This window comes from Salvelinus alpinus, chromosome 15, assembly GCF_045679555.1.
Source record: "Salvelinus alpinus chromosome 15, SLU_Salpinus.1, whole genome shotgun sequence".
NCBI classification, from domain to species: domain Eukaryota; kingdom Metazoa; phylum Chordata; class Actinopteri; order Salmoniformes; family Salmonidae; genus Salvelinus; species Salvelinus alpinus.
The window spans coordinates 16,305,184-16,330,017 of NC_092100.1; the positions used below are offsets into that span (position 1 = coordinate 16,305,184).

Below are 24,834 nucleotides of genomic sequence, written 5' to 3' on the forward strand. Positions count from 1 at the left end.
TCTCATTACTTGGAGAGCTTGTCGAAAAAGTTGTCAAGTAGTTGCAGACGGGATAAAAAAAAGTCAGCTTTGCTGAGAGAAGTTACATAAGGTTTTTCACAGGTCTACACTTCACTCCTGAAGACTTCAAGTTGTCACATGCACAAGTACAGTGAAATGCTCAAGGTGTCTGACTGCATGCTTTCCAGTCAGACAACCCTGCAGCTATTTCTGCTAATGATCTGGAATAAGATCACTAAGCACCTCAACAGTTGTAATGGCAAAAAGCAAAGGTTCTGGTTGGTGAATCATTTGTTGGCAAGTATAACATGACCATGCTATCAAGCTGGGTCAGCTAGATAGCTAATAACTATCAGACAAGCAACTCCATGCTATGGCTATGTACTCTTCATCACATCTAAGATTCCTGGAACGAGTCATTCACTGGAATTAAATAGTATTCTGTACTAAAACAGTTTGAATCACTACCATGATATGTAAAGACATGGATTTACTTTTTTAATGCTATGAAGGGGCTATGAGTGATGACAGACATCCAGCTATACATTTCTGGGGGTGAGAAGATATCTGAATTAATCCATGATCTGTCAGAAATCCTTTACTCAAGATCATCTCTTGTTCAGAGAAGGCAAAAATAAGGTATTTTATTCATATTTTCTCAAAACAAGGTGGAAAACAAAATCTCCAAATTGTCTTTTAAACATTATCTGACTAATACAGCAGTCAACACAACTCTGCAGTCTAATCTGCATTACCTGAGTGACAAACAATGCACCAAAAAAAAATCTAATAAGTGAAACAATTGATTTAAAGGAAAACTCCACCCAAAAACAACACATTGGTATTTGTTTCATTAGTCCATTGTTGTCATAGCCCCAAAATGTTTTGCTTTTCATCAATACATATCTTTCAAAATACAGAAATCCTCCCTGTATGAAGCAAAATGTAACTACAATGATAAACTAGGGACAGAGACGATGAACAATGTTTTTTTTGCCATAAAAGCCTGTATGCACTGAGGCGCTTCAACAGACTGCTGAAACGTACACCCCTTCTACACAGAAATCTAATGTTTTTATTATAACAGTGTAAGGCATTAATACCCTGAGTTATACAAGCTACGAGGGTAATGACAGTTAATGCAATAGGGGGAACGGACAACGATGACCAACTATCATGTGGCTGTGCGTTTGTAAACCAATAATTCATTTGCTTGAATATCGTGCCACGAGGGCCATAATAAATCCTAATATAAATAGAAGCAGCATCCGACCGTTAGGTGACATCACAGTAGTGTCTCCAGTGCCTCTTCTATCCACGGCTGCAGGTGGAGACAACATAAAAGGGGCGGTTAGACACATGGGCGTGGCTAGAAATGAGGGTTGGTGACACCCACTCCTTGGCACTCGATGATGTAGGTGTCATTGCTGGCATTCTCGTCATCTGCCTTGGTCACTGTAAACTTGGCCTGGGAATAAGGAAAGAATTTGATACAAAAAAGTTCACTTTATAAAACCATGCACTGAGTACTCATTTTCCCATCAATTGAGTCTTTGGAAATCAATTAAAATGTGTTTTGGACCCACCTGCGTGAGCTGTTCTGCCACATGGATCGCAGTCTTTGTGTGTAGGGTGACTGGGCCAGTGCGGATTCTGGAGATGCCGTTCGCCAATGCCATGAAAAGGATGAGCTGCCAGAGAGTGAAAGAAAAGAGTTCAGCAGCTGACTCCAAATAGAGTAAGTTCAAGTGGCTGCTGTGAGATGGACAGTGAGGCAAGGAGGTGTGGTGTCAAGCACCTATTCTTAACTTGAATTTGAAGTACACGTTAATTACAATGATTCTAGATTACTTACAGGAGGACACCTAAGCTTGCTTTGTGAAATACCCCTGTGTGTGTGCGTGGTTCATTGCTAACCTGGTCCTGCAGAAACTCGTCCACACAGCCGTTGTGCCTTATATTCCTGAGCAGCATCTCTGCAGCCTCGAAGCCCACTTTGTCTGGGTACACACCTGAGACATTGGGGGACCAGCGTTAGACAGCCAATCCGGTCAGCATTTGATATAATTTCCCCCCAATTATTTTATCTGGGCCCGTATCTGTAGTGTCTAAGAGCAGAAGTGCTGATCTAGGATCAGGTCTCCCAAGAATAATCCAATCATATTATGATCTAAAAAGCAAAACTGACTCCAAATCATCAGATGTCTTACTCTTAGAAGATTTGAGAATACTGGCCCAGAGGTTATCGTTGTGCGAGATGGTGCCAGAGAGTCACAGGGGAGGTGCAAACCAGGTCATTGGATAGAGCTGGGTTGGATATTTAAATCATTCAGATACATACACTTTCCTAACTCTGCCCCCAATAGAACAAACTGTGTTCTTCATGTAACGGTCACAACATAAAAAACAACCTACAGATGCATATGATAGCAATTTGAAAACATTAGCCAACAATATTTCCCTATTCTCTGCTGTTGACCGCTTACCTTGTATGGCTTTAGCAATGCTTATGTTGAAGCACAACTTTACTCACCATCCAAGCTTATATACAGTTTCACATCATAACATTGCCTAGCATGTCTTTCTTTGTAGAACGTTGCCCACTAGTGGTACATATTGGTCCGTACACTTCACTTCATAGAACAAACTAGCACAAGAACAATGGATTTCTCACCTTTCTTGCCAAGCGCTGACCCTGCAAAAATACAGCCTGTGGAAGACTCTGCGATGATTCTGGGGAGAATAGAAACACCATATAAAAAAATGTGGTAGAGGTGGATAGCATTTAAGATGACAGACAACCCATGGCAGTTCTGTTGAAAGTAACCTTCTCTATTGTCTATCCACCAAACTAGGGACACAAAACATTATGCAAGCCATCAGTCTACGGTCATGACTTTCCCTCCTGGGTGAGGATCAAAGATAAACCCTCCCACCCTCTCCCTCTCCCACCAGAGAGGAAGGGGGAGGGTTCTAGGACTTTAACAGCCGGTTAATAACTTCTTTGGGATAGGGGGCAGTACTCGGAAGTTTGGATGACTGAGGTGCCCAAAGTAAACTGCCTGTTACTCACACCCAGAAGCTAGGATATGCATACAATTGGTAGTATTGGATAGAAAACACTCTAAAGTTTCTAAAACTGTTAAAATAATGCCTGTGAGTATAACAGAACTGATATGATTTTTGTTGTTGTTGCGGTGACACCATTTAAAATGGCTGTCTATGGGAAAATCAAAGGAATAAGAGCTCTGGATAAGAGTGTCTGCTAAATGACTAAAATGTAAAAATGAATACCTCCCAGATTGCAGTTCCTAGATGTCAACAGTCTTTAGAAAGAGTTTCAGGCTTGTTTTTTGAAAAATTAGCTAGAATTTGTAGTTGTTCTAGGTGGCTCCCATTTTGGCTGTAGTATTGTGGCGTGCGTGGATGAGGGCGCGCACTTCGTTATTTATCTCCGGTAATGAACATACTATTCTCCATCTTAAATTTGATAATTTATTTACATATTAGGGTACCTGAGGATTGATTAGAAACATTGTTTGACTTGTTTGGACAATGTTTATTGGTAACTTTTGGGATTCATTTGTATGCATTTTGAACGAGGGAAACCGGTGGATTACTGAATCAAGCGCGCCAACTAAATACTTTTTTGGGATATAAAGAAGGACTTTATCGAACAAAACGTCCAGTGGTTATGTAGCTGGGACCCTTGGGATTGCGAACAGAGGAAGTTCTTCAGAGGTAAGTGATTTATTTTATCGCTATTTCTGACTTTCGTGACACCTCTGCTTGTTTGGAAAATGTTTGTAATGCTTTTGTACGTGGGGCGCTGTCCTCAGATAATCGCATGGTATGCTTTCGCCGTAAAGCCTTTCTGAAATCTGACAAAGCGGCTGGATTAACAAGAAGTTAAGCTTTTAAACGATTTAAGAAACTTGTATTTTCATGAATGTTTAATATTACGAAATTTGTATTTTGAATTTCGCGCTCTGCAATTTCACCGGATGTTCCGTAAGAAGTTAAGGACGGTATAACTAAATAACTATCTCTGAAAGTGTACGCAGTCACAGGGTCAGGTTTACATCTAAATGTTGTACAACTTAGATGATTAAATATGAAACTATTTGTGAGAAGATGAAACGTGATTGTAGCCTTCTAAAATTAGTTTTTATATAAAAACTTTTTGCCAAGTCAGTAACCACGCCTTTCAAGGCGAGTGCATAAAAGGACTCCTAATGAAATTTACAGTAGACCAGAAAACGTGGAGCGGTGGCTACACATTGAAATGGTTGCAATTTAAATATACACCAGTACATTGCCGGGTTGCTACGAGCGTTTAAAACTACTAGCCCAGTATACGTGCAGCGCGAGCTGAATACGTGACAAATGGTCTAAAACTTCAAGACCCTCTCAAACTCTCGACAAGTGAAGGCGAAGACTATACCAAACATTCTCAGTCTACAGCTGGGTAATGTAGTCTAGAACTTTGAGCAAAGACACGAGGGAGATCTCAGCAAACGACCATTGTGTACCTTTGATGTATCCATTCTAACGAACACTTCCAAAACAAAGAAAGACAACAACAAATACAAAGGACATTGTGACCTCTGGTGGACAAACCAGAGACTTCTGTCGAACGACTCCCAATAGATGGACCGGGCGATTTCAACAGAGACATACAAGCGTAAATATATATACACATTGCAAGTACAGTGATCCCTCGCCACTTCGCGGTTCACTTATCGCGGATTCGCTATTTCGCGGATTTTCATAATGCATTTTTTTTTTTTTTTTTTTGGTGCATTGTGCTCTGCATTCTGATTCGCTAAAAACTCACTCCCGCTTCTTGTATCAAAACATGCTACGAATTGTGCTATCATTTTGTCGTCTCGTGCAGTTATGTGTACGTACATAAAACAGCTTGGCAAATTTACATTAAGTTGGCCAAATTATCTTGTAATTTCGAACATCTCCTAAACCCATAATGTCGACGAAACGGCCTACACGTGAGTCACTGTATTTGTATACATGTAATAGTTGCTAATTGTAAAAAAAAAAAAAGTTTTCTATTTCGCGGATTTCACTTATCGCGGGTCATTTTCGGAACGTAACCCCCGCGATAAACGAGGGATTACTGTATTTTCAAATGAGCGGTCGTTCATGTGCAAAGTCTTCATATTCCCACGAGCATAGCTTCCACATGTATGTACAATAAATTGACTGTCTCTCCTTCTCCTTACATGCCCCTCCCTTTTCATTGTGTACCAAGCTGTCATATCAGGTTAGTCCACTAGGGACTTTCCATTACATTATGTTAGTAATCAACATATAATCTATCGTGTGTGTGTTTAATTCTGTTTGATTATTTAGTTAGTAAATAATTAAGCCAATTTGTGTATCACTGAAACATTTAGACTAGGGTTCATGCAGATTTTAAGTCAACGACGTTCAGAAAGACTGATATGAGGTAATAATTATTATTAATGGATGACTAATTCTACAATATATTCTGATATTCTTTAGTTAATTCGGGAAACGGTAACTCATGAAACAAACATTGTGGTGCCCCAAGATTGCTAATGAGTTAATTGTTACAATATTAATTTAATCACGTAATTATTAAAGTTAACCGATTTGATAAAATAACCATCACGATAGTCACGTCACTACCTATGAAGCATGTTCAGATGACACCCAATATCCTCCACTAGTGCAACTGTTTTGACAAAGATCTTCACAGAAAACATTACCATTGATTGTGACTGATCCAGGTTTACTGAGGTCATACAGGTATAGACATCTTTTAACAGTTTTATCTGGTGTCCCTCTAATTCTCCCATCACTCCCCTCCCGGAGGACCATCTGGACTGATGACTCCTGGCTGTCCCTAAACCACCTGGTTGTGCCTCTGATCCAGTTTCTGTGGCGATGGAAAACCTGACCTGTTCACCAGAGGTGCTACTTTGTCCCAGACCTGCTGTTTCGACCCTCCCTCTTCCTACCCCATCTGCTGTCTCGACCTCAAAGCCAACAGACATTTACTCCTGAGGTACTGACCTGTTGCACCCTCTACAACCACTGATTATTATTTGACCCTGCTGGTCATCTATGAACGTTTGAACTTCTTGAACGATCTGGCCTTAATGGCCATGAACTCTTATAATCTCCACCCAGCACAGCCAGAAGAGGACCCCTCAGAGCCTGGTTCCTATAGGTTTCTTCCTAGGTTCCTGCCTTTCTAAGAAGTTTTTCCTAGCTACAATGCTTCTACATCTGCATTGCTTGCGGTTTGGAGTTTAGGCTGGGTTTCTGTATAAGCACTTTGTGACATCTGCCGATGTAAAAATGGCTTTATAAATACATTTGAGTGATAATGAAATGGTTAATGTCATGTAAATACGCTCACATGATGCCGTTGCCGCTTCCACAGGCCATGTCCTTCTCCTGCAGTGTTTGGATGTTGATGTAAAGGTCCTTTATCTCTCGCCTGATAACTCTTGTTGCCGTCGTTGCCATGTCCTTGGCAAGCTGGAGGAAAAGGAGTATTTGAGCTCACTCAAATCTGATCTCAGAAACTACTTCATGTTATCATGTGCATTTAAGTACAAAGGGGTAGCAGATGGACAGGAAACTGTACACAAGTGGAATAAGCAAAATGTAAATGTTACTTTATTTGTCACATGCGCCGTATACAACAAGTGTAGACTTCACCGTGAAAAGATTATACAAGGAGTACCGGTACCGAGTCAATGTGCTGGGGTACATGGTAGTTGAGGTAATATGTACATGTAGGTAGGGCTAAAAGTAATCACTACAGTATACATTAAAGACATGCTCCGGTATTTTGGTGACTACCTCCCTCTTTGGGCTGGATGTGTCAATGTGTAGCTCATACATTAAGATTTTTTATTTTACCCTTATTTTACCAAGTACGTTGACGGAGAACACATTCTCAATTACAGCAACAACCTCAGAAATAGTTAGAGGGGAGAGGGGTGAATGAGTCAATTGTAAGCATAATGTCTTACCTCAATTAGCCACGAAATCACTAGTTTGAAAGAAACGTTTTCTTGAAGCTGTGCCATTTTCCCTACATTTCCATCCCATGTGGGCCAGCCCCCTAGGAATTTGACTTATACCCAAAGAGCTTCAGCCCCTCGCATTTGAGTGACAGCTACCAAAAGGCCTGCCCAGCATTAACCAATGAGGTTGCAGGGCGGGCCCAATAGCTCAGTGGACACAGCAGCGAGACAGCCGGAGAGCAATGACGTTGTGCACATATGACATAGTACACAGAATCTCTTTCATACACAGGCACAGATTGTGTTTTTTCTGTTAGTTTCTTTGCGTTGTTTGGAACTTATATTTTTTTTAACTTATTTTGTACATAATGTTGCTGCTACCGTCTCTTATGACTGAAAAAAAACTTCTGGACATCAGAACTGCGATTACTCACCACGAACTGGCAGGATCCTTTTTCCCTTTTAACGAGTCCGAGGTGAATGTCATACTGCTTTACCGGGAACAGGCCCAGATCCCCGTCATTTGCATGAAGAGAATGCGGAGAAAAACGGGCCGGAAGGCAGGCTGCCTTCTGAGAATTCGTAGGCAAACTAATAAACCCTCACTGCCTTCCATTCTGCTAGCAAACGTGCAATCTTTGGACAATAAAATCTATGACCTACACGGAAGATTAAACTACCAACGGGACATTAGTCTACAGCTTATCAAGAGATACTCTAACTCTGGCGAGCAATATGAGCAGTATGACATTCACCTCGGACTCGTTAAAAGGGAAAAAGGATCCTGCCAGTTCGTGGTGAGTAATCGCAGTTCTGATGTCCAGAGACTTGAGACTTTTTTGTTTACAAAAAAACATAGTCCGCCTCCCCTTGTCTTAACAGACGCCGCTGTTCTATCCTGCCAGTACAGCGTATAACCAGCCAGCTGTATGTTGATAATGTTGTCATTCTGGACATCAGAACTGCGATTACTCACCACGAACTGGCAGGATCCTTTTTCCCTTTTAACGAGTCCGAGGTGAATGTCATACTGCTTTACCGGGAACAGGCCCAGATCCCCGTCATTTGCATGAAGAGAAGGCGGAGAAAAACGGGCCGGAAGGCAGGCTGCCTTCTGAGAATTCGTAGGCAAACTAATAAACCCTCACTGCCTTCCATTCTGCTAGCAAACGTGCAATCTTTGGACAATAAAATCTATGACCTACACGGAAGATTAAATGATCCTGCCAGATCATTCTTGGCCGGGGAATTGAATACAGGGAAACTTAAAATCACCCTCAATTTGGCAAATCTGACCATAACATCCGACATTCAAAACTGCCATTTCCCTGTATTCAATTCCCCGGCCAAGAATGGCGGCGCCGCCTCTGGGGGAGCATTTTACTGTTTGCTTATGGTGGAATACAGCTCATTGAGTGCGGTCTTAGTGCCAGCATCAGTCTGTGGTGGTATGTAGACAGCTACGAAAAATGCTGATGCTGGCACTAAGACCGCACTCAATGAGCTGTATTCCACCATAGGCAAACAGTAAAATGCTCCCCCAGAGGCGGCGCCGCCATTCTTGGCCGGGGAATTGAATACAGGGAAACTTAAAATCACCCTCAATTTGGCAAATCTGACCATAACATCCGACATTCAAAACTGTAAAATCTTATGCTTCACGGAGTTGTGGCTGAATGACAACATTATCAACATACAGCTGGCTGGTTATACGCTGTACTGGCAGGATAGAACAGCGGCGTCTGTTAAGACAAGGGGAGGTGGACTATGTTTTTTTGTAAACAAGAGCCGGTGCACGATATCTAAGGAAGTCTCAAGGTTTTGCTCGCCAGAGTTAGAGTATCTCTTGATAAGCTGTAGACTACACGATCTACCAAGAGTTTATCTGAATTTTTCGTAGCTGTCTACATACCACCACAGACTGATGCTGGCACTAAGACCGCACTCAATGAGCTGTATTCCACCATAAGCAAACAGTAAAATGCTCCCCCAGAGGCGGCGCCGCCATTCTTGGCCGGGGAATTGAATACAGGGAAACTTAAAATCACCCTCAATTTGGCAAATCTGACCATAATTCTATCCTCCTGATTCCTACATACAAGCAAAAATTAAAGCAGGAAGCACCAGTGACTAGATTACCACATCAGTCATTGGCTTCATCAATAAGTGCATCAATCACGTCATCCCCACAGTGACCGTACGTACATACCCCAACCAGAAGCCATGGATTACAGGCAACATCCGCACTGAGCTAAAGGCTAGAGCTGCCGCTTTCAAGGAGCGGGACTCTAACCCGGAAGCTTATAAGAAATCCCGCTATGGCCTCCGACAAACCATCAAACAGGCAAAGCGCCAATACAGGACTAAGATTGAATCGTACTCTGATGCTCGTCGGATGTGGCAGGGCTTGCAAACCATTACAGACGATAAAGGGAAGCACAGCCGAGAGCTGCCCAGTGACACGAGCTAAACTACTTCTATGCTCGCTTCGAAGCAAATAACAAATAACACTGAAACATGCATGAGCGCACCAGCTGTTCCGGAAGACTGTGTGATCACGCTATCCGCAGCCAATGTAAGTAGGACCTTTAAAACAGGTCAACATTCACATGGCCGCAGGACCAGACGGATAACCAGGACGTGTACTGCGAGCATGCGCTGACCAACTGGCAAGTGTCTTCACTGACATTTTCAACTTCTCCCTGTCTGAGTCTGTAATACCAACATGTTTTAAGCAGACCACCATAGTCCCTGTGCCCAAGAACACTAAGGTAACCTGCCTAAATGACGACCGACACAAAGCACTCACATCATTTGCATACAGCGCTGACAGATCCACAGATGATGCAATCTCTATTGCACTCCACACTGCCCTTTCCCACCTGGACAAAAGGAACACCAATGTAAGAATGCTATTCATTGACTACAGCTCAGCGTTCAACACCATAGTGCCCTCCCTCAATGATCATCACTAAGCTAAGAACCCTAGGACTAAATACCTCCCTCTGCAACTGGATCAGGAACTTCCTGATGGTCCGCCCCCAGGTAGTAAGGGTAGGTAACAACACATCCGCCACGCTGATCCTCAACACAGGGGCCCCTCAGGGGTGCGTGCTCAGTCCCCCCCTGTACTCCCTGTTCACTCATGACTGTATGGCCAGGCACGACTCCAATCGTTAAGTTCGCCGATGTCAGAGACCTGGCCATGTGGTGTCTGAACAACATCCTCTCCCTCACCATGATCAAGACAAAAGGAGAGGATTGTGGATTACAGGAAAAAAAGTACCGGGCATGACCCCATTTTCATCGAAGGGGCTGTAGTGGAGGAGGTTGAGAGCTTCAAGTTCCTTGGTGTCCACATCACCAACAAACTAACAAGGTCCAAGCACAACAAGACAGTCGTGAAGAGGGCACGACAAAACCTATTCCCCCTCAGGAGACTAAAAAGATTTGGCATGGGTCCTCAAAGGGTTCTACAGCTGCACCATCAAGAGCATCCTGACTGGTTGCATCACTGCCTGCCTGGTATGGCAACTGCTCAGTCTCCAACCGCAAGGTACTACAGAGGGTAGTGCGTACAGCCCAGTACATCACTGGGGCCAAGCTTCCTGCCATCCAGGACCTATATACCAGGCGCTGTCAGAGGAAGGCCCTAAAAAATTGTCAAAGACTCCAGCCACCCTAGTCATAGACTTTCTCTCTGCTACCGCACGGCAAGCGGTACCGGAGCGCCAAGTCTAGATCCAAGAGGCTTCTAAACAGCTTCTATCCCCAAGCCATAAGACTCCTGAACAGCTAATCACATGCCTACCCAGACTTTTTGCATTGCATTGCCCCCCTTCACACCACTGCTACTCTGTTATTGAAGTGGCTATGCATAGATGATAACTCAACCTACATGTACATCTTACCTCAATTACCTCGACTAACCGGTGCCCCCGCACATTGACTCTGTACCGGTACCCCCCTGTATAGTCTCGTTATTTTACTGTTGCTCTTTAATTACTTGTTACTTACATTTTTTTAAACTGCATTGTTGGTTAGGGGCTCATAAGCAAGCATTTCACTGTAAGGTTGTATTCAGCGCATGTGACTACTACAATTTTATTTGATCTCTACTGCCCGTGGAACTTTTTACACATTTTGTTGCATTACAAAGTGGGATTAAAAGGGATTTTCATTTTTTTTTTAAATGTGTTAGCGATCCACACATTGTAATCTGTAATGTCAAAGTGGAAGATTTAGTAAAACATTTAACGATTAATGAAAAAGAAAACTAATATACTTTGATTAGATATGTATTCACCCCCTTGAGTCAATACATGTTGAAAAAACCTTTGGCAGCGACTACAGATGGGAGTCTTCTTGGGTAAGTCTCATAAGAGCTTTGCACACCTGTATTGTGGAATGAGCTTGACACCTTGATAAGCTAATTTCCTGACGATGGCTCACCGCTCTTCGTACTTGGCGACTTCAACTTCCCGACTTCTGTCTTCGATTAATTTCTTTCCAACTCTCTCTTTCCCCTTGACCGCACCATTTCCCAATCCCCTCCAACTCACAAGGCAGGCAATACGCTTGAACTCATCTTTACTAGAGACTGTTTGCCTACTAATCTCACTACATCCCCCCTCCGGGTCTCTGATCACTACTTTTCTTCCTTTTCTGTCTCCATTTCCTCAAACCCTAGCTACTCAGCCCCTACCTAGATGGTCATGCACCGTCGCAATTGTCGCTCTCCCACTACTCTCTCCTATCATCTCTCCCTTCTATTAAATCCTGCTTTGGGCCTCCCGGGTGGCGCAGTGGTCTAAGGCACTGTATCTCAGTGCTAGCTGTGCCACCAGAGATTCGGGTGATTCTGGAGGTCCATGGGGAGACGCACAATTGGCCCAGCATCGTCCGGGTTAGGGGGGTTTGGCCGGGCAGGGATATCCTTGTCTCATCGCGCACTAGCGACTCCTGTGGCGGGCCGGGCGCAGTACACGCTGACCAGGTCGCCAGGTGTACGGTGTTTCCTCCGACACACTGGTGCGGCTGGCTTCCGGGTTGGATGTGCATTGTGTCAAGAAGCAGTGCGGCTAGGTTGGGATGTGTTTCGGAGGACGCATGGCTCTCGACCATCGCCTCTCCCGAGTCCGTAAGGGAGTTGCAGCGATGAGACAAGACTAACTACTACCAATTGGATACCACGAAATTGGGGAGAAAAAACGAGTAAAAAAATGTAATCCTTCTTCCTCCTGTCTCCTGATTCTGTCTCGTCAACCCTACTCTCCCCCCCCTTTCCGCATCCTATGACTCGCACTGTCCCCTATCCTCCCGGCCGGCTCGGCCCTCCCACTACCTGGCTGAGTGACTCATTGCGAGCTTACAGAACAGGGTTGCGGGCAGCTGAGTGAAAATGGAGAGAAACTAAACTTCCGGAGGACCTATCATACTTTCACTCCCTCCTCTAAGGGAAAGGGTGATACCTCGTCAGTTGTACAATTGAATGCCTTCAACTGAAATGTGTCTCACGCATTTAACCCTCGGAATCAGAGAGGTGCGGGGGGGCTGCCTTAAATCGACAGTCACGTCTTCGGCACCCTAGGAAGAGTGGGTTAACTGTATTGCTCAGGGGCAGAACGACAGATTTGTACCCTCTCTTCCTCTGTATCTGCCGTTAAAGCCACTTTCTATCACTATAAATTTCAAGCTTCTGCCTCTAACCCTAGGGAACTCTTTTCCACCTTCTCCTCCCTCCTTAATCCTCCACCCCCTCCCCGGACAACTTTGTCAGCCACTTTGAAAAGAAGGTTGACGACATCCGCTAGTCATTCACTCAGCCTATTGAGTCAACTGGTCCCACTCACACAGAACTACCCTACGCCGTGACCTCTCTCTCCAGATGAAATCCTGCGACTAGTGAGGTCTGACCGCCCAACAACCTGCCCGCTTGATCCCCTCCCCTAGAACATCTCTGGAGACCTTCTCCCTGTCCTCAACAATGGAGGGGTCCACTCTTGACTTCAAAACGTCAGGAGTCGCTCCCCTCAAAAAAACAACACTTGACTCATCTGACGTCAAAAACTACAGCCTGTAGATCCCTTCTTTTTTTATATCTTTACAAAACACTTTCTCTGATCAACTCTGATAACCAGTCAGACTTCAAGACTGGTCACTCAACCAAGACTGCTCTTCTGTGTCACGGAGGCTCTCCACACTGCTGTGGAGAGAAAATGAGTAGAATTCTCTTTTCACTTTGACATTATGGAGTATTTTGTGTAGATCAATTACAAAAAAGTACAATTAAATATTCTTAAATCCCACTTTGTAACGCAACAAGATGTGAAAAAAGTTCAAGCTGGTGTGTACTTATGGTGACAAAATGGCGCCGACCGAGATGGCCGCCTCGCTTCGCGTTCCTTGGAAAATATGCAGTATTTTGTTTTTTTATGTGTTATTTCTTACATCGGTACCCCAGGTAATCTTAGGTTTCATTACATACAGTCGGGAGGAACTACTGAATATACGATTAACGTCAACTCACCATCGTTATAACCAGGAATATGACTTTCCCGAAACGGATCCAGTGTTTTGCCTTCCACCCAATACAATGGATCTGATCCCAGCCGGGGACCCTATGCGACGCCGTAAAAGGGGCAAACGTAGCGGTCTCTTGGTCAGGCTTCGGAGACGGGAACATCGCGCTCCACTCCCTAGCATACTACTCGCCAATGTCCAGTCTCTTGACAATAAGGTTGATGAAATCCGAGCACGGGTAACATTCCAGAGAGACATCAGGGATTGCAACGTGCTCTGCTTCACGGAAACATGGCTAACTCAAGAGACGCTAACGGAGTCGGTGCAGCCAGCTGGTTTCTTCACGCATCGCGCCGACAGAAACAAACATCTTTCTGGTAAGAAGAGGGGCGGGGGGGTATGCCTTATGATTAACGAGACGTGGTGTGATCATCATAACAACACACAGGAACTCAAGTCATTCTGTTCACCTGATCTAGAACTCCTCACAATCAAATGTCGACCGCATTATCTACCAAGGGAATTCTCCTCGATCATAATCACAGCCGTATATATTCCCCCCCAAGCAGACACATCGATGGCCCTGAACGAACTTTATCTGACTCTTTGTAAACTGGAAACCACACACCCTGAGGCTGCATTCATCGTAGCTGGGGATTTTAACAAGGCTAATCTAAAAACAAAACTCCCTAAATTCTATCAGCATATCGATTGTGCTACCAGGGCTGGTAAAACCCTGGATCATTGTTATACTAACTTCCGCGACGCATATAAGGCCCTCCCCCGCCCTCCTTTCGGAAAAGCTGACCACGACTCCATTTTGTTGATTCCAGCCTACAAACAGAAACTAAAACAACAAGCTCCAGCGCTCAGGTCTGTTCAACGCTGGTCCGACCAATCTGATTCCACGCTTCAAGACTGCTTCGATCACGCGGATTGGAATATGTTCCGCATTGCGTCCAACAACAACATGGACGAATATGCTGATTCGGTGAGCGAGTTCATTAGGAAGTGCATTGACGATGTCGTACCCACAGCAACGATTAAAACATTCCCAAACCAGAAACCGTGGATTGACGGCAGCATTCGCGTGAAACTGAAAGCGCGAACCACTGCTTTTAACCAGGGCAAGGTGACCGGAAACATGACCGAATACAAACAGTGTAGCTATTCTCTCCGCAAGGCAATCAAACAGGCTAAGTCCCAGTACAGAGACAAAATAGAGTCGCAATTCAACAGCTCAGACACAAGAGGTATGTGGCAGGGTCTACAGTCTATCACGGATTACAAAAAGAAAACCAGCCCCGTCGCGGACCAGGATGTCTTGCTCCCAGACAGGCTAAATAACTTTTTTGCCCGCTTTGAGGACAATACAGTGCCACTGACACGGCCCGCTACCAAAACCTGCGGGCTCTCCTTCACTGCAGCCGAGGTGAGTAAAACATTTAAACGTGTTAACCCTCGCAAGGCTGCAGGCCCAGACAGCATTCCCAGCCGCGTCCTCAGAGCATGCGCAGACCAGCTGGCTGGTGTGTTTACGGACATATTCAATCAATCCTTATCCCAGTCTGCTGTTCCCACATGCTTCAAGAGGGCCACCATTGTTCCTGTTCCCAAAAAAGCTAAGGTAACTGAGCTAAACGACTACCGCCCCGTAGCACTCACTTCCGTCATCATGAAGTGCTTTGAGAGACTAGTCAAGGACCACATCACCTCCACCCTACCGGACACCATAGACCCACTCCAATTTGCTTACCGACACAATAGGTCCACAGACGACGCAATCGCAACCACACTGCACACTGCCCTAACCCATCTGGACAAGAGGAATACCTATGTGAGAATGCTGTTCATCGATTACAGCTCAGCATTTAACACCATAGTACCCTCCAAACTCGTCATCAAGCTCGAGACCCTGGGTCTCGACCCCGCCCTGTGCAACTGGGTCCTGGACTTCCTGACGGGCCGCCCCCAGGTGGTGAGGGTAGGTAACAACATCTCCACCCCGCTGATCCTCAACACTGGGGCCCCACAAGGGTGCGTTCTGAGCCCTCTCCTGTACTCCCTGTTCACCCACGACTGCGTGGCCATGCACGCCTCCAACTCAATCATCAAGTTTGCGGATGACACTACAGTGGTAGGCTTGATTACCAACAACGACGAGACGGCCTACAGGGAGGAGGTGAGGGCCCTCGGAGTGTGGTGTCAGGAAAATAACCTCACACTCAACGTCAACAAAACAAAGGAGATGATTGTGGACTTCAGGAAACAGCAGAGGGAGCACCCCCCTATCCACATCGACGGGTCAGTAGTGGAGAAGGTGGAAAGTTTTAAGTTCCTCGGTGTACACATCACGGACAAACTGAATTGGTCCACCCACACAGACAGCGTTGTGAAGAAGGCGCAGCAGCGCCTCTTCAACCTCAGGAGGCTGAAGAAATTCGGCTTGTCACCAAAAGCACTCACAAACTTCTACAGATGCACAATCGAGAGCATCCTGTCGGGCTGTATCACCGCCTGGTACGGCAACTGCTCCGCCCACAACCGTAAGGCTCTCCAGAGGGTAGTGAGGTCTGCAGAACGCATCACCGGGGGCAAACTACCTGCCCTCCAGGACACCTACACCACCCGATGTCACAGGAAGGCCATAAAGATCATCAAGGACAACAACCACCCAAGCCACTGCCTGTTCACCCCGCTATCATCCAGAAGGCGAGGTCAGTACAGGTGCATCAAAGCAGGGACCGAGAGACTGAAAAACAGCTTCTATCTCAAGGCCATCAGACTGTTAAACAGCCACCACTAACATTTAGCGGCCGCTGCCAACATACTGACTCAACTCCAGCCACTTTAAAAATGGGAATTGATGGAAATTATGTAAAAATGTACCACTAGCCACTTTAAACAATGCCACTTAATATAATGTTTACATACCCTACATTACCCATCTCATATGTATATGTATATACTGTACTCTATATCATCTACTGCATCTTGCCATCTTTATGTAATACATGTACCACTAGCCACTTTAAACTATGCCACTTTATGTTTACATACCCTACAGTACTCATCTCATATGTATATACCGTACTCTATACCATCTACTGCATCTTGCCTATGCCGTTCTGTACCATCACTCATTCATATATCTTTATGTACATATTCTTTATCCCTTTACACTTGTGTGTATAAGGTAGTAGTTGTGGAATTGTTAGGTTAGATTACTTGTTGTTATTACTGCATTGTCGGAACTAGAAGCACAAGCATTTCGCTACACTCGCATTAACATCTGCTAACCATGTGTATGTGACTAATAAAATTTGATTTGATTTGATTTACTTTCTATAGGCACTGTATAACAGTAACTTAAAGTAAAATGCATCGGCAACTCTAACCCAAAGCCATTGCTTGGTATGGTACCTTATAGGGTAAAACCCCAGCAACAAAGGACCTTCCATAGATCTTGGAGATGGTTCCTCGTTCGGTCATGTTGACAGGGCTCAGCTCGCTCACTGGGCTAACCTTAGCCACCACCTCACCTCCGCCTTTGGGGTAGTAGCCCCTATTCAAGACAAGAACATGCATGGTCATATTTTGGGGCCCAGGCAGTATTTTTTACACCAACACTAATCTAACAGGGGGGACGATACTAACCTCATTCTCAAGTCACAGTTGAAATGTACACCAAACTTCTCCACAATGGGCTTGAATACCTGGAGGAAAACGTAAAACTGACTTTAAGAGTACATATAACGGTAACACAAAGAAACTAACTTAAAAATAAATAGATGGCAAATAAGAGGATGTTTAGTGACAGTCATAAACCAAGCAATCCATCTTCGGGCCTATCTATAGACAAGGTATTTAAGAATTTGAGAGAACTAAAATTCATGATTTCCCAGGAACACAACCCACATTACGGCAGGGTAGCCTCGTGGTTAGAGCGTTGGACTAGTACCCGAAAGGTTGCAAGATCGAATCCCCGAGCTGATAAGGTAAAAATCTGTCGTTCTTCCCCTGAACAAGGCAGTTAACCCACTGTTCCTTGGCCGTCATTGAAAATAAGAATTTGTTCTTAACTGACTTGTCTAGTTAAATAAAATACAACCACTGGTACCTCTACCAACACAGGTTAAGGTAAGCCATACCTTGATGGTGTAGTCAATCTGCGGGGCCATGTCCGCGTTGGTGCCCCCCTTCAGACAGAGCTCAGAGGGGCCATCAGCGTACAGTGCACAGGGTAGAGAGACCTGCAGCAGCAGCCCCACACTCCTGGAACAGAGCAAGATAGAAGTATGAAATAGATAGGGAAGGTAAAGGGGATACCTAGTCAGTTGTACAACTAAATGCATTCAACCAAAATAAACCCAAACCCTCTGAATCAGAGAGCTGCAGGGGGCTGCCTTAAAAATCGACATCATAGGTACCCAGGGAGCTGCCTTGCTCAAGGGCAGAACGGCAGATTTCTCCACCTTGCCGGCTCAGGGGATTCAAACCAGTGATCTTTTGGTTACTGGCCCAACGCCCTTAAAAGCTAGGCTATCTGCCAGGAGATTAACAGGGGGTTCCATACTCCCAAATGTAATTATCCCCATCGTTATACACAAAATGAATTTCGATTTAAAAATTGACACAGTATTGTATCGTCTGGGGCAAAATTTATTTTTTCCTGCTATTTTGTGAAATTGTCAAACTCTACATAGTTTTGGGCAATGTTTATATGGGTATCAAGTATCATGTCAGCTTGATAGTAACAAGGTTTTTAACAAGTGCATTTGGATAGCCATCCACAGCTCTGTCTTTCTTTGTGGCGGCAGGTAGCCTAGTGTTTAGAGCATTGGGCCAGTAACCGAAAGGTTGCTAGATCGAATCCCCGAGCTGACAAGGTAAAAATCTGTCGTTCCACCCCTGAACAAGGCTGTTAACCCACTGTTCCTAGCCCTGCATTGTAAATAATAATTTGTTCTTAACTGACTTGCCTAGTTAAATAAATAAAATTTAAATAATTATTGTCTGAGATTAGGAACCAAAAAATGTCTGTCCCATACTCCCATTGAATGTGTGCCGTCAGGAATAACAGTGGTGCAGCCTAACATGATTTACCCTGCCGTTTGTGGGTCTGCGGTGTGATTCCCAGCTTTTATTTTCCCAGGGGTGAGTGTGACTTCTGTCGATCCCACTGAGCCTCCCTCAAGATTTCCACAACAAATGTCCCTCACCAACTCCAACCCTGACAGATGCTGTGGTCTAGTAGTGAAAAGGGGAAGGGGGGCAAGGGGTTAACAATGAAAGGAAAAGGACTTAGCTATTTCAATTGAATAATGACAATATGTAGGCTATGATATTATCTGCGCTGAATAACACAAGGCAATGAGGGAAAAGTTTTCTAGTTCAGTTGTGATAGAAATAAGTCAACTGCCATGTGCTTGCACATTCCCAACAAAGGATCACATGAAAAATGTAGCTATGAGGGTGGGCATCTGCCATTAAATATGAAACAAAAGATAAGACAAGTTATAGACCATGGGCTGTAAAACAGTTAATTGTCCGAGATTAAAGTTGACGCTCTATCTGCTTGGAAAATAAAAGTCCTTTAAACCAACTTTGCTTTGTTTTCTGATGAACTAAACTTCTGTCTGGAGACGCCGGCGATTGCCCCAGGGCTATAGACTGCAACTCGAATGAAGCTTTCTTATATTAGTAGGATGACATGTGGCTTTTGTTGTCGTCTAGCCAGCTATATACTCTACAATATCATGACATGGATTTAGGAAATGAATACCTTAATCCTGGTGTACCTCTACCTGCGCGAATTTTGTTTATTCTGATGGAAGCGCCGTTGATGCAACTCAGTGCGGCAGATACTCTCAAAATTTGCCCGCCCTAAAAGAGGACAAAACATAATATACATAGTAAAGACATATTCTAAGTTCAATGTCAAATCATGTTGACAAAATATGTAGTAGAAAGTGTATTTTAATCGTGTGAAATACTCACACCCTCCATTATACTTCCGTCCATTTCCACCATTGCTGCGGCCATTTTTGAAACAAGAAGAAAAATATTTATGTTTTTCAATGACTTCCCCACTATAAGGAATGTATGATGTCTGTCCCTAAAGATGTGAAAACACGCAAATGTGGATGGTCTGCTCTGAAGTAGCTTTTTACAGCGCTTGATGTAAAAGACACTCCGCCGGCGTCTGGGGTAGCTACTCCAATTGTGAACTTCCCCCAACCGTCACTGCGCAGTGCGGTAGTTATCAATGAAAGCAATTTCTTATTACTTGGGAGAAAAAAAGGAAAATCCCACAACGATACGAAAAAACGGGTTATATTTGAACTGCGATGTTCACGTGTTATTCACATTTTTCCATTAAATGTTGCTCAGCATTAAGGCTGCTACTCTTGATCGTGCTGACTGTTAGCACATGCGCAATTGTGATCAGCAAGCAATCCATTGCCTCACCCCCTCCCTGTTCAAAGTTGGAAAAGTAGTGGGAAAGGCCTAGAAAAAAAATACTAAAAATCATAACAATTAATTAATGCATAGGCATTAAAGGAATGGTTCACCAAAATTACATTGGTTTCCTTACCTTAGATATTTAGCATTTTCGTGCTTCATGACCAAATCATCCTAAAGTATCTAAAAATGAATTGTGTAATTCAACCGCCCTTAAATACGCATTACAGCATGTGTGTGCGTGTGTGTGTTAAAGAGAGCGAGAGAGCATTTAAGTCATGGCATTGCAACGAGCAACACCGCAGATATTGAGATGAGCGAGATGCAAGACTTCACTCTCACACGGTCACACACAGTATCTGCGCAAGCGCACGTGTTCGCTTCACAGTGTTACAGCTTAAAAGCCACGGGACTGAAACAGCGGAGAAGTTGAGCCTCGGGGTTGTTGAAGGAAATTGACCTAATATGCTGTTTACTTTCTGCATCTACGTCATATTGCTGAGTCTACCTTAATAAACACTGCCACATAAACACTGTATGTTCCTATTATTATTGACATTTTGGCTAGTAGCAAGTAGAATATTTGTCTTGGGGTCAGACGAGCCAGGTTTTTGCCCCATTCAGCACACCAAAAATAATACTGGATGCACTTGCACCCATGAAACATATCCATACGTTAGCACAGATATTCTATTAGGAAGATTTTCCTATGCAGTCAAGGCTATGTCTCCTCGGAGATACTTGGATACTCTTATTGGAGTAAGCAACACACACCCACATCCCTTTGTTGTTGAGATGCATCAAAACACAAAGTTCAACAGTGGTTGCAGTCCTTGTCTTCGGATAGGCATCCCATTGTATGATTGTTTCCCAGTTTTAAAATGTATAACACATTCATAACCCATGCATATCACATTCATAACCCATACATAACCCAATCATAACCCATACATAACACATTCATAACTCATATTTCACCCATTCAAAACCCATACATAATGCATTCGTAACCCATACATAACACATTAATAACCTATACATGACGCATTCATAACATACATAACCCATTCATAACCCATTCATAACCCATACATAACCCATTCATAACCCAATTCATAACCCATGCAAAACACATTGATTAGCAGCACTTGATCATTTTGCAGTATAACAAACAAACTACATTTACTGTGTGATATACCGGAAATATCAACTTGTGGTTGTTATTGATAATGAATGTGTTATTAATGTAACAGGGTTGCTTATGTTTCCACTTGACACAGCAGAAATATATTTATTATTCATTGATTGAATTTAAATATCAATAAGGTTTTATGCCATTGGTTACGTTTGTAGATAGGGGAAGATTGCGAACGTAAATTCTTCTTAGTCTGATATTGACATGTAAGAGGTAGGTCACGTTCTAAAATTCTATATTTTATTTTCATATTTACAATGTGTACGAGTTCACTATGTAAATGTCCTGATGTATATACACTGAACATAAATATAAACGCAAGATGTAGTGTTAGTCCCATGTTTCATAAGCTGAAATAAAAGAGCCCAGAAATGTTCCATATGCACAAAATTTTATTTATTTATTTTTATTTCACCTTTATTTAACCAGGTAGGCTAGTTGAGAACAAGTTCTCATTTACAACTGTGACCTGGCCAAGATAAAGCAAAGCAGCTCGACACATACAACAACACAGAGTTACACATGGAATAAACAAACATACAGTCAATAATACAGTATAATTTTTTTATTTATTAAATTAATTAATTAAAAAAATTAAGTCTATATACAAAATGCTAATTTCTCTCAAATTCTGTGCAAAAATTTGTTTACATCCCTGTTAGTGAGCATTTCTTCTTCTTTGACAAGATAATCCATCCACCTGACAGGTGTGGCATATCAAGAAGCTGATTAAACAGCATGATCGTTACACAGGTGCCGGGGACAATAAAAGACCACTCTAATATGTGCAGTTTTCTCACACAACACAATGCTACAGATGTCTCAAGTTTTGAGCAAGCGTGCAATTGACATGCTGACTGCAGGAATGTCCACCAGAGCTGTTGCCTGAAAATGTTATGTTCATTTCTCTACCATAAGCTGCCTCCAATGTCATTTTATAGAATTTGGCAGTACATCCAAGCAGCCTCACAACCGCAGACCACATACATGGTGTTGTGTGGGCGAGTGGTTTGCTGATGTGAACAGAGTGTCCCATGGTGGCGGTGGGGTTATGGTATGGGCAGGTATAAGGTACGGACAACGAACACAATTGCATTTTATTGATGGCAAATAGAACGATATACTGAGGCCCATTGTTGCGCCATTCATCTGCAGCAAGAACCTGATGGTTCAGCATGACAATGCACTGCCCCTTTCACAAGGATCTGTCTCATTTGTCTCAAGGCTTAGAAATCCTTCTTTAACCTGTCTCCTCCCCTTCATCTATGTTGATTGAAGTGGATTTCACAAGTGACATCAACAAGGGATCATAGCTTTCACCTGGATTCACCTGGTCAGTCTATGTCATGGAAAGAGGTGTTCTTAATATTTTGTATACTATGTGTGCATATGTGCATATATATATATATATATATATATATATATATTCACAGTACCAGTTAAAAGTTTGGACACAACTACTATTTATTTTGACTATTTTCTACATTCTAGAATAATAGTGAAGACATCAAAACTATGAAACAACACATATGGAATCAAGTAGTAACCAAAAAAGTATTAAACAAATCAAAATACATTTTATATTTTATATTCTTGCCTTGATGACAGCTTTGCACCCTCTTGGCATTCTCTCAACCACGAAGGGTCAACGATCCACACACAATACTCTGTAATGTCTTAAGTGGAAGAAAAATTATACTATATACTATTATACTTGATTAGATAAGTATTCAACCCCCTGAGTCAATACATGTTAGAATCACCTTTGGCAGAAAATTACAACTGTGAGTGTTTTTGGGTAAGTCTTTCTTGGGTAAGAGCTTTGCATACCTGGATTGTACAATATTTGGCCATTATCTTTTTTAAAGTTCTTCAAGAGCTGTCAAGTTGGTTGTTGATCATTGCTAGACAGCCATTTTCATGCCATCGATTTCAAGCAGATTTGAGTCAAAACTGTAACTAGGCCACTCAGGAACATTAAATGTCGTTTTGGTAAGCAACCCCAGTGTATATTTGGCCTTTTAGGTTTAAGGTTATTGTCCTGCTGAATGGTGAATTTGTCTCCCAGTTTCTGTTGGAAAGCAGACTGAACCAGTTTTTCTTCAAGGATTTTTCCTGGGATTACTATTATGTTTGCTTTATCCTAAATAACTCCATTGTCCTTGCCGATGACAAGCATACCCATAACTGTCAAACCCTGACCTTAAAGATCCTTATTATTCTCTATGTTTGGTTAGGTCAGGGTGTGACTCGGGTGGGAAAGTCTATGTTTTCTATTTCTTTGTTTTTGGCCGAGTGTGGTTCCCAATCAGAGGCAGCTGTCTATCGTTGTCTCTGATTGGGGATCATATAATAAGTTGTCATTTTCCTTTTGGGTTTTGTGGAATCTTGTTTTCTGTTTAGTGTCTGTGCCTGACAGAACTGTTCGCGTTCGTTTTTTGTCGTTTTTGTTTTGGTGTCATCAATAAAAAGCATGATGAACGCCTACCACGCTGCGCCTTGGTCCACTCTTCATTCAACAAACGAGAGCCTTAACAATAATATGATTCAGCCACCGCCATGCTTGAAAACATGAAGACTGGTACTCAGTGATGTGTTGTGTTGGATTAGCCCCAAACGTAAATTAATTTATTTGCCATATTTTTTGCATTATTATTTCAATGCCTTATTGCAAACAAAATGCATGTTTTGGAATATTTTTATACTGTGTGTGCTTCATTTTTACTGTCATTTAGTTTTGTGGAGTAACTACAATGTTGTTGATCCATCCTCAGTTTTCTCATATCATAGCCATTAATATGTAACTGTTTTAAAATCCCCATTGGCTTCATGGTTAAATCCCTGAGTGGTTTCCTTCCTCTCTGGCAATTGAGTTAGGAAGGACGCCTGCATCTTTGTAGTGACTGGGTGTATTGATACACCATCCAAAGCGTAATTGATAACTTCACTATGCTCAAAGTGATATTCAGTGTCTGCTTTTTTTTTTTTTCACCCATCTCACAATAGGTGCCCTTCTTTGCGATGCATTGTAATACCTCCCTGGTCTTTGTGGTTGAATCTGTGCTTGAAATTCACTTCTTGACTGAGGGACCTTACAGGTAAATGTATGTGTGTGGTACAGAGGTGGGGTAGTCATTAAAAAATCATGTTAACCACTATCATTGCACACAGAGTGATTCCATGCAACTTATGTGACTTGTTAAGCACATTTTTTTTTTTTAGGCTTGCTATAACAAAGAGGTTGAATTATTAATTCAAGACATTTCAGCTTCTCATTTTTTATTAATTTGTACAAAATTCTAAAAACAAAATTCCACATTGACAGTATGCGGTATTGTGTATATATCAGTGACACAACATCTCAATTGAATCCATTTTAAATTCAGGGTGTAACACAACAAAATGTGGAAAAAGTCAAGGGGTGTGAATACTTTCTGAAGGCACAATTATTTCCATGCCAAAAGACACATCACAAATCTACAGCCATCAACATACTGTCCTGCAAATCTAATGTGTTTCCTCTATCTATTGTCAAGTACTAACATTGATTGTATTTTGTACTATTTTTGTCATTGTTTTGATGTTTGATTACAAAAAACCTTGTCTGATACTGACTAACAAGCAATGAAG

At 42.9% G+C, this 24,834-nt stretch overlaps 1 protein-coding gene across 3 annotated transcripts; it reads right to left on the bottom strand.

The window, feature by feature from the left end:
• Nucleotides 1–608: 608 nt before the first annotated feature.
• Nucleotides 609–20,328, bottom strand: rtca (RNA 3'-terminal phosphate cyclase). 3 transcript variants are annotated; one of them, XM_071344309.1, is made up of 12 exons: nt 20,143–20,328; nt 19,545–19,579; nt 19,330–19,430; nt 18,651–18,794; nt 17,696–17,819; nt 17,202–17,260; nt 16,968–17,109; nt 6,407–6,528; nt 2,675–2,733; nt 1,918–2,012; nt 1,587–1,691; nt 609–1,468 (listed from the first exon to the last, which is right to left on the bottom strand). In XM_071344309.1, the coding sequence occupies exons 2-12, from the start codon at nt 19,575–19,577 to the stop codon at nt 1,370–1,372; spliced, it is 1,083 nt and encodes a 360-aa protein (XP_071200410.1). In that variant the 5' UTR covers nt 19,578–19,579; nt 20,143–20,328; the 3' UTR covers nt 609–1,369. The 3 variants fall into 3 exon arrangements, with proteins under 3 accessions (XP_071200410.1, XP_071200409.1, XP_071200411.1); XM_071344308.1 differs by lacking the exon at nt 20,143–20,328 and having other exon boundaries at nt 19,545–20,014; XM_071344310.1 differs by lacking the exons at nt 19,330–19,430; nt 19,545–19,579 and having other exon boundaries at nt 20,143–20,323.
• Nucleotides 20,329–24,834: the final 4,506 nt, after the last annotated feature.

What these genes read in the sequence shown, in the direction of transcription:
- rtca (XM_071344308.1), bottom strand. Translation starts at nt 19,589, where the DNA reads ATGGCCGCAGCAATGGTGGAAATGGACGGAAGTATAATGGAGGGT. An exon ending in ACGGAAGTATAATGGAGGGT is followed by an intron (nt 19,431 to 19,544) that starts GTGAGTATTTCA and finishes GTCCTCTTTTAG; the next exon opens with GGCGGGCAAATTTTGAGAGT. An exon ending in ACGAGTTTCTGCAGGACCAG is followed by an intron (nt 1,692 to 1,917) that starts GTTAGCAATGAA and finishes ACTCTCTGGCAG; the next exon opens with CTCATCCTTTTCATGGCATT.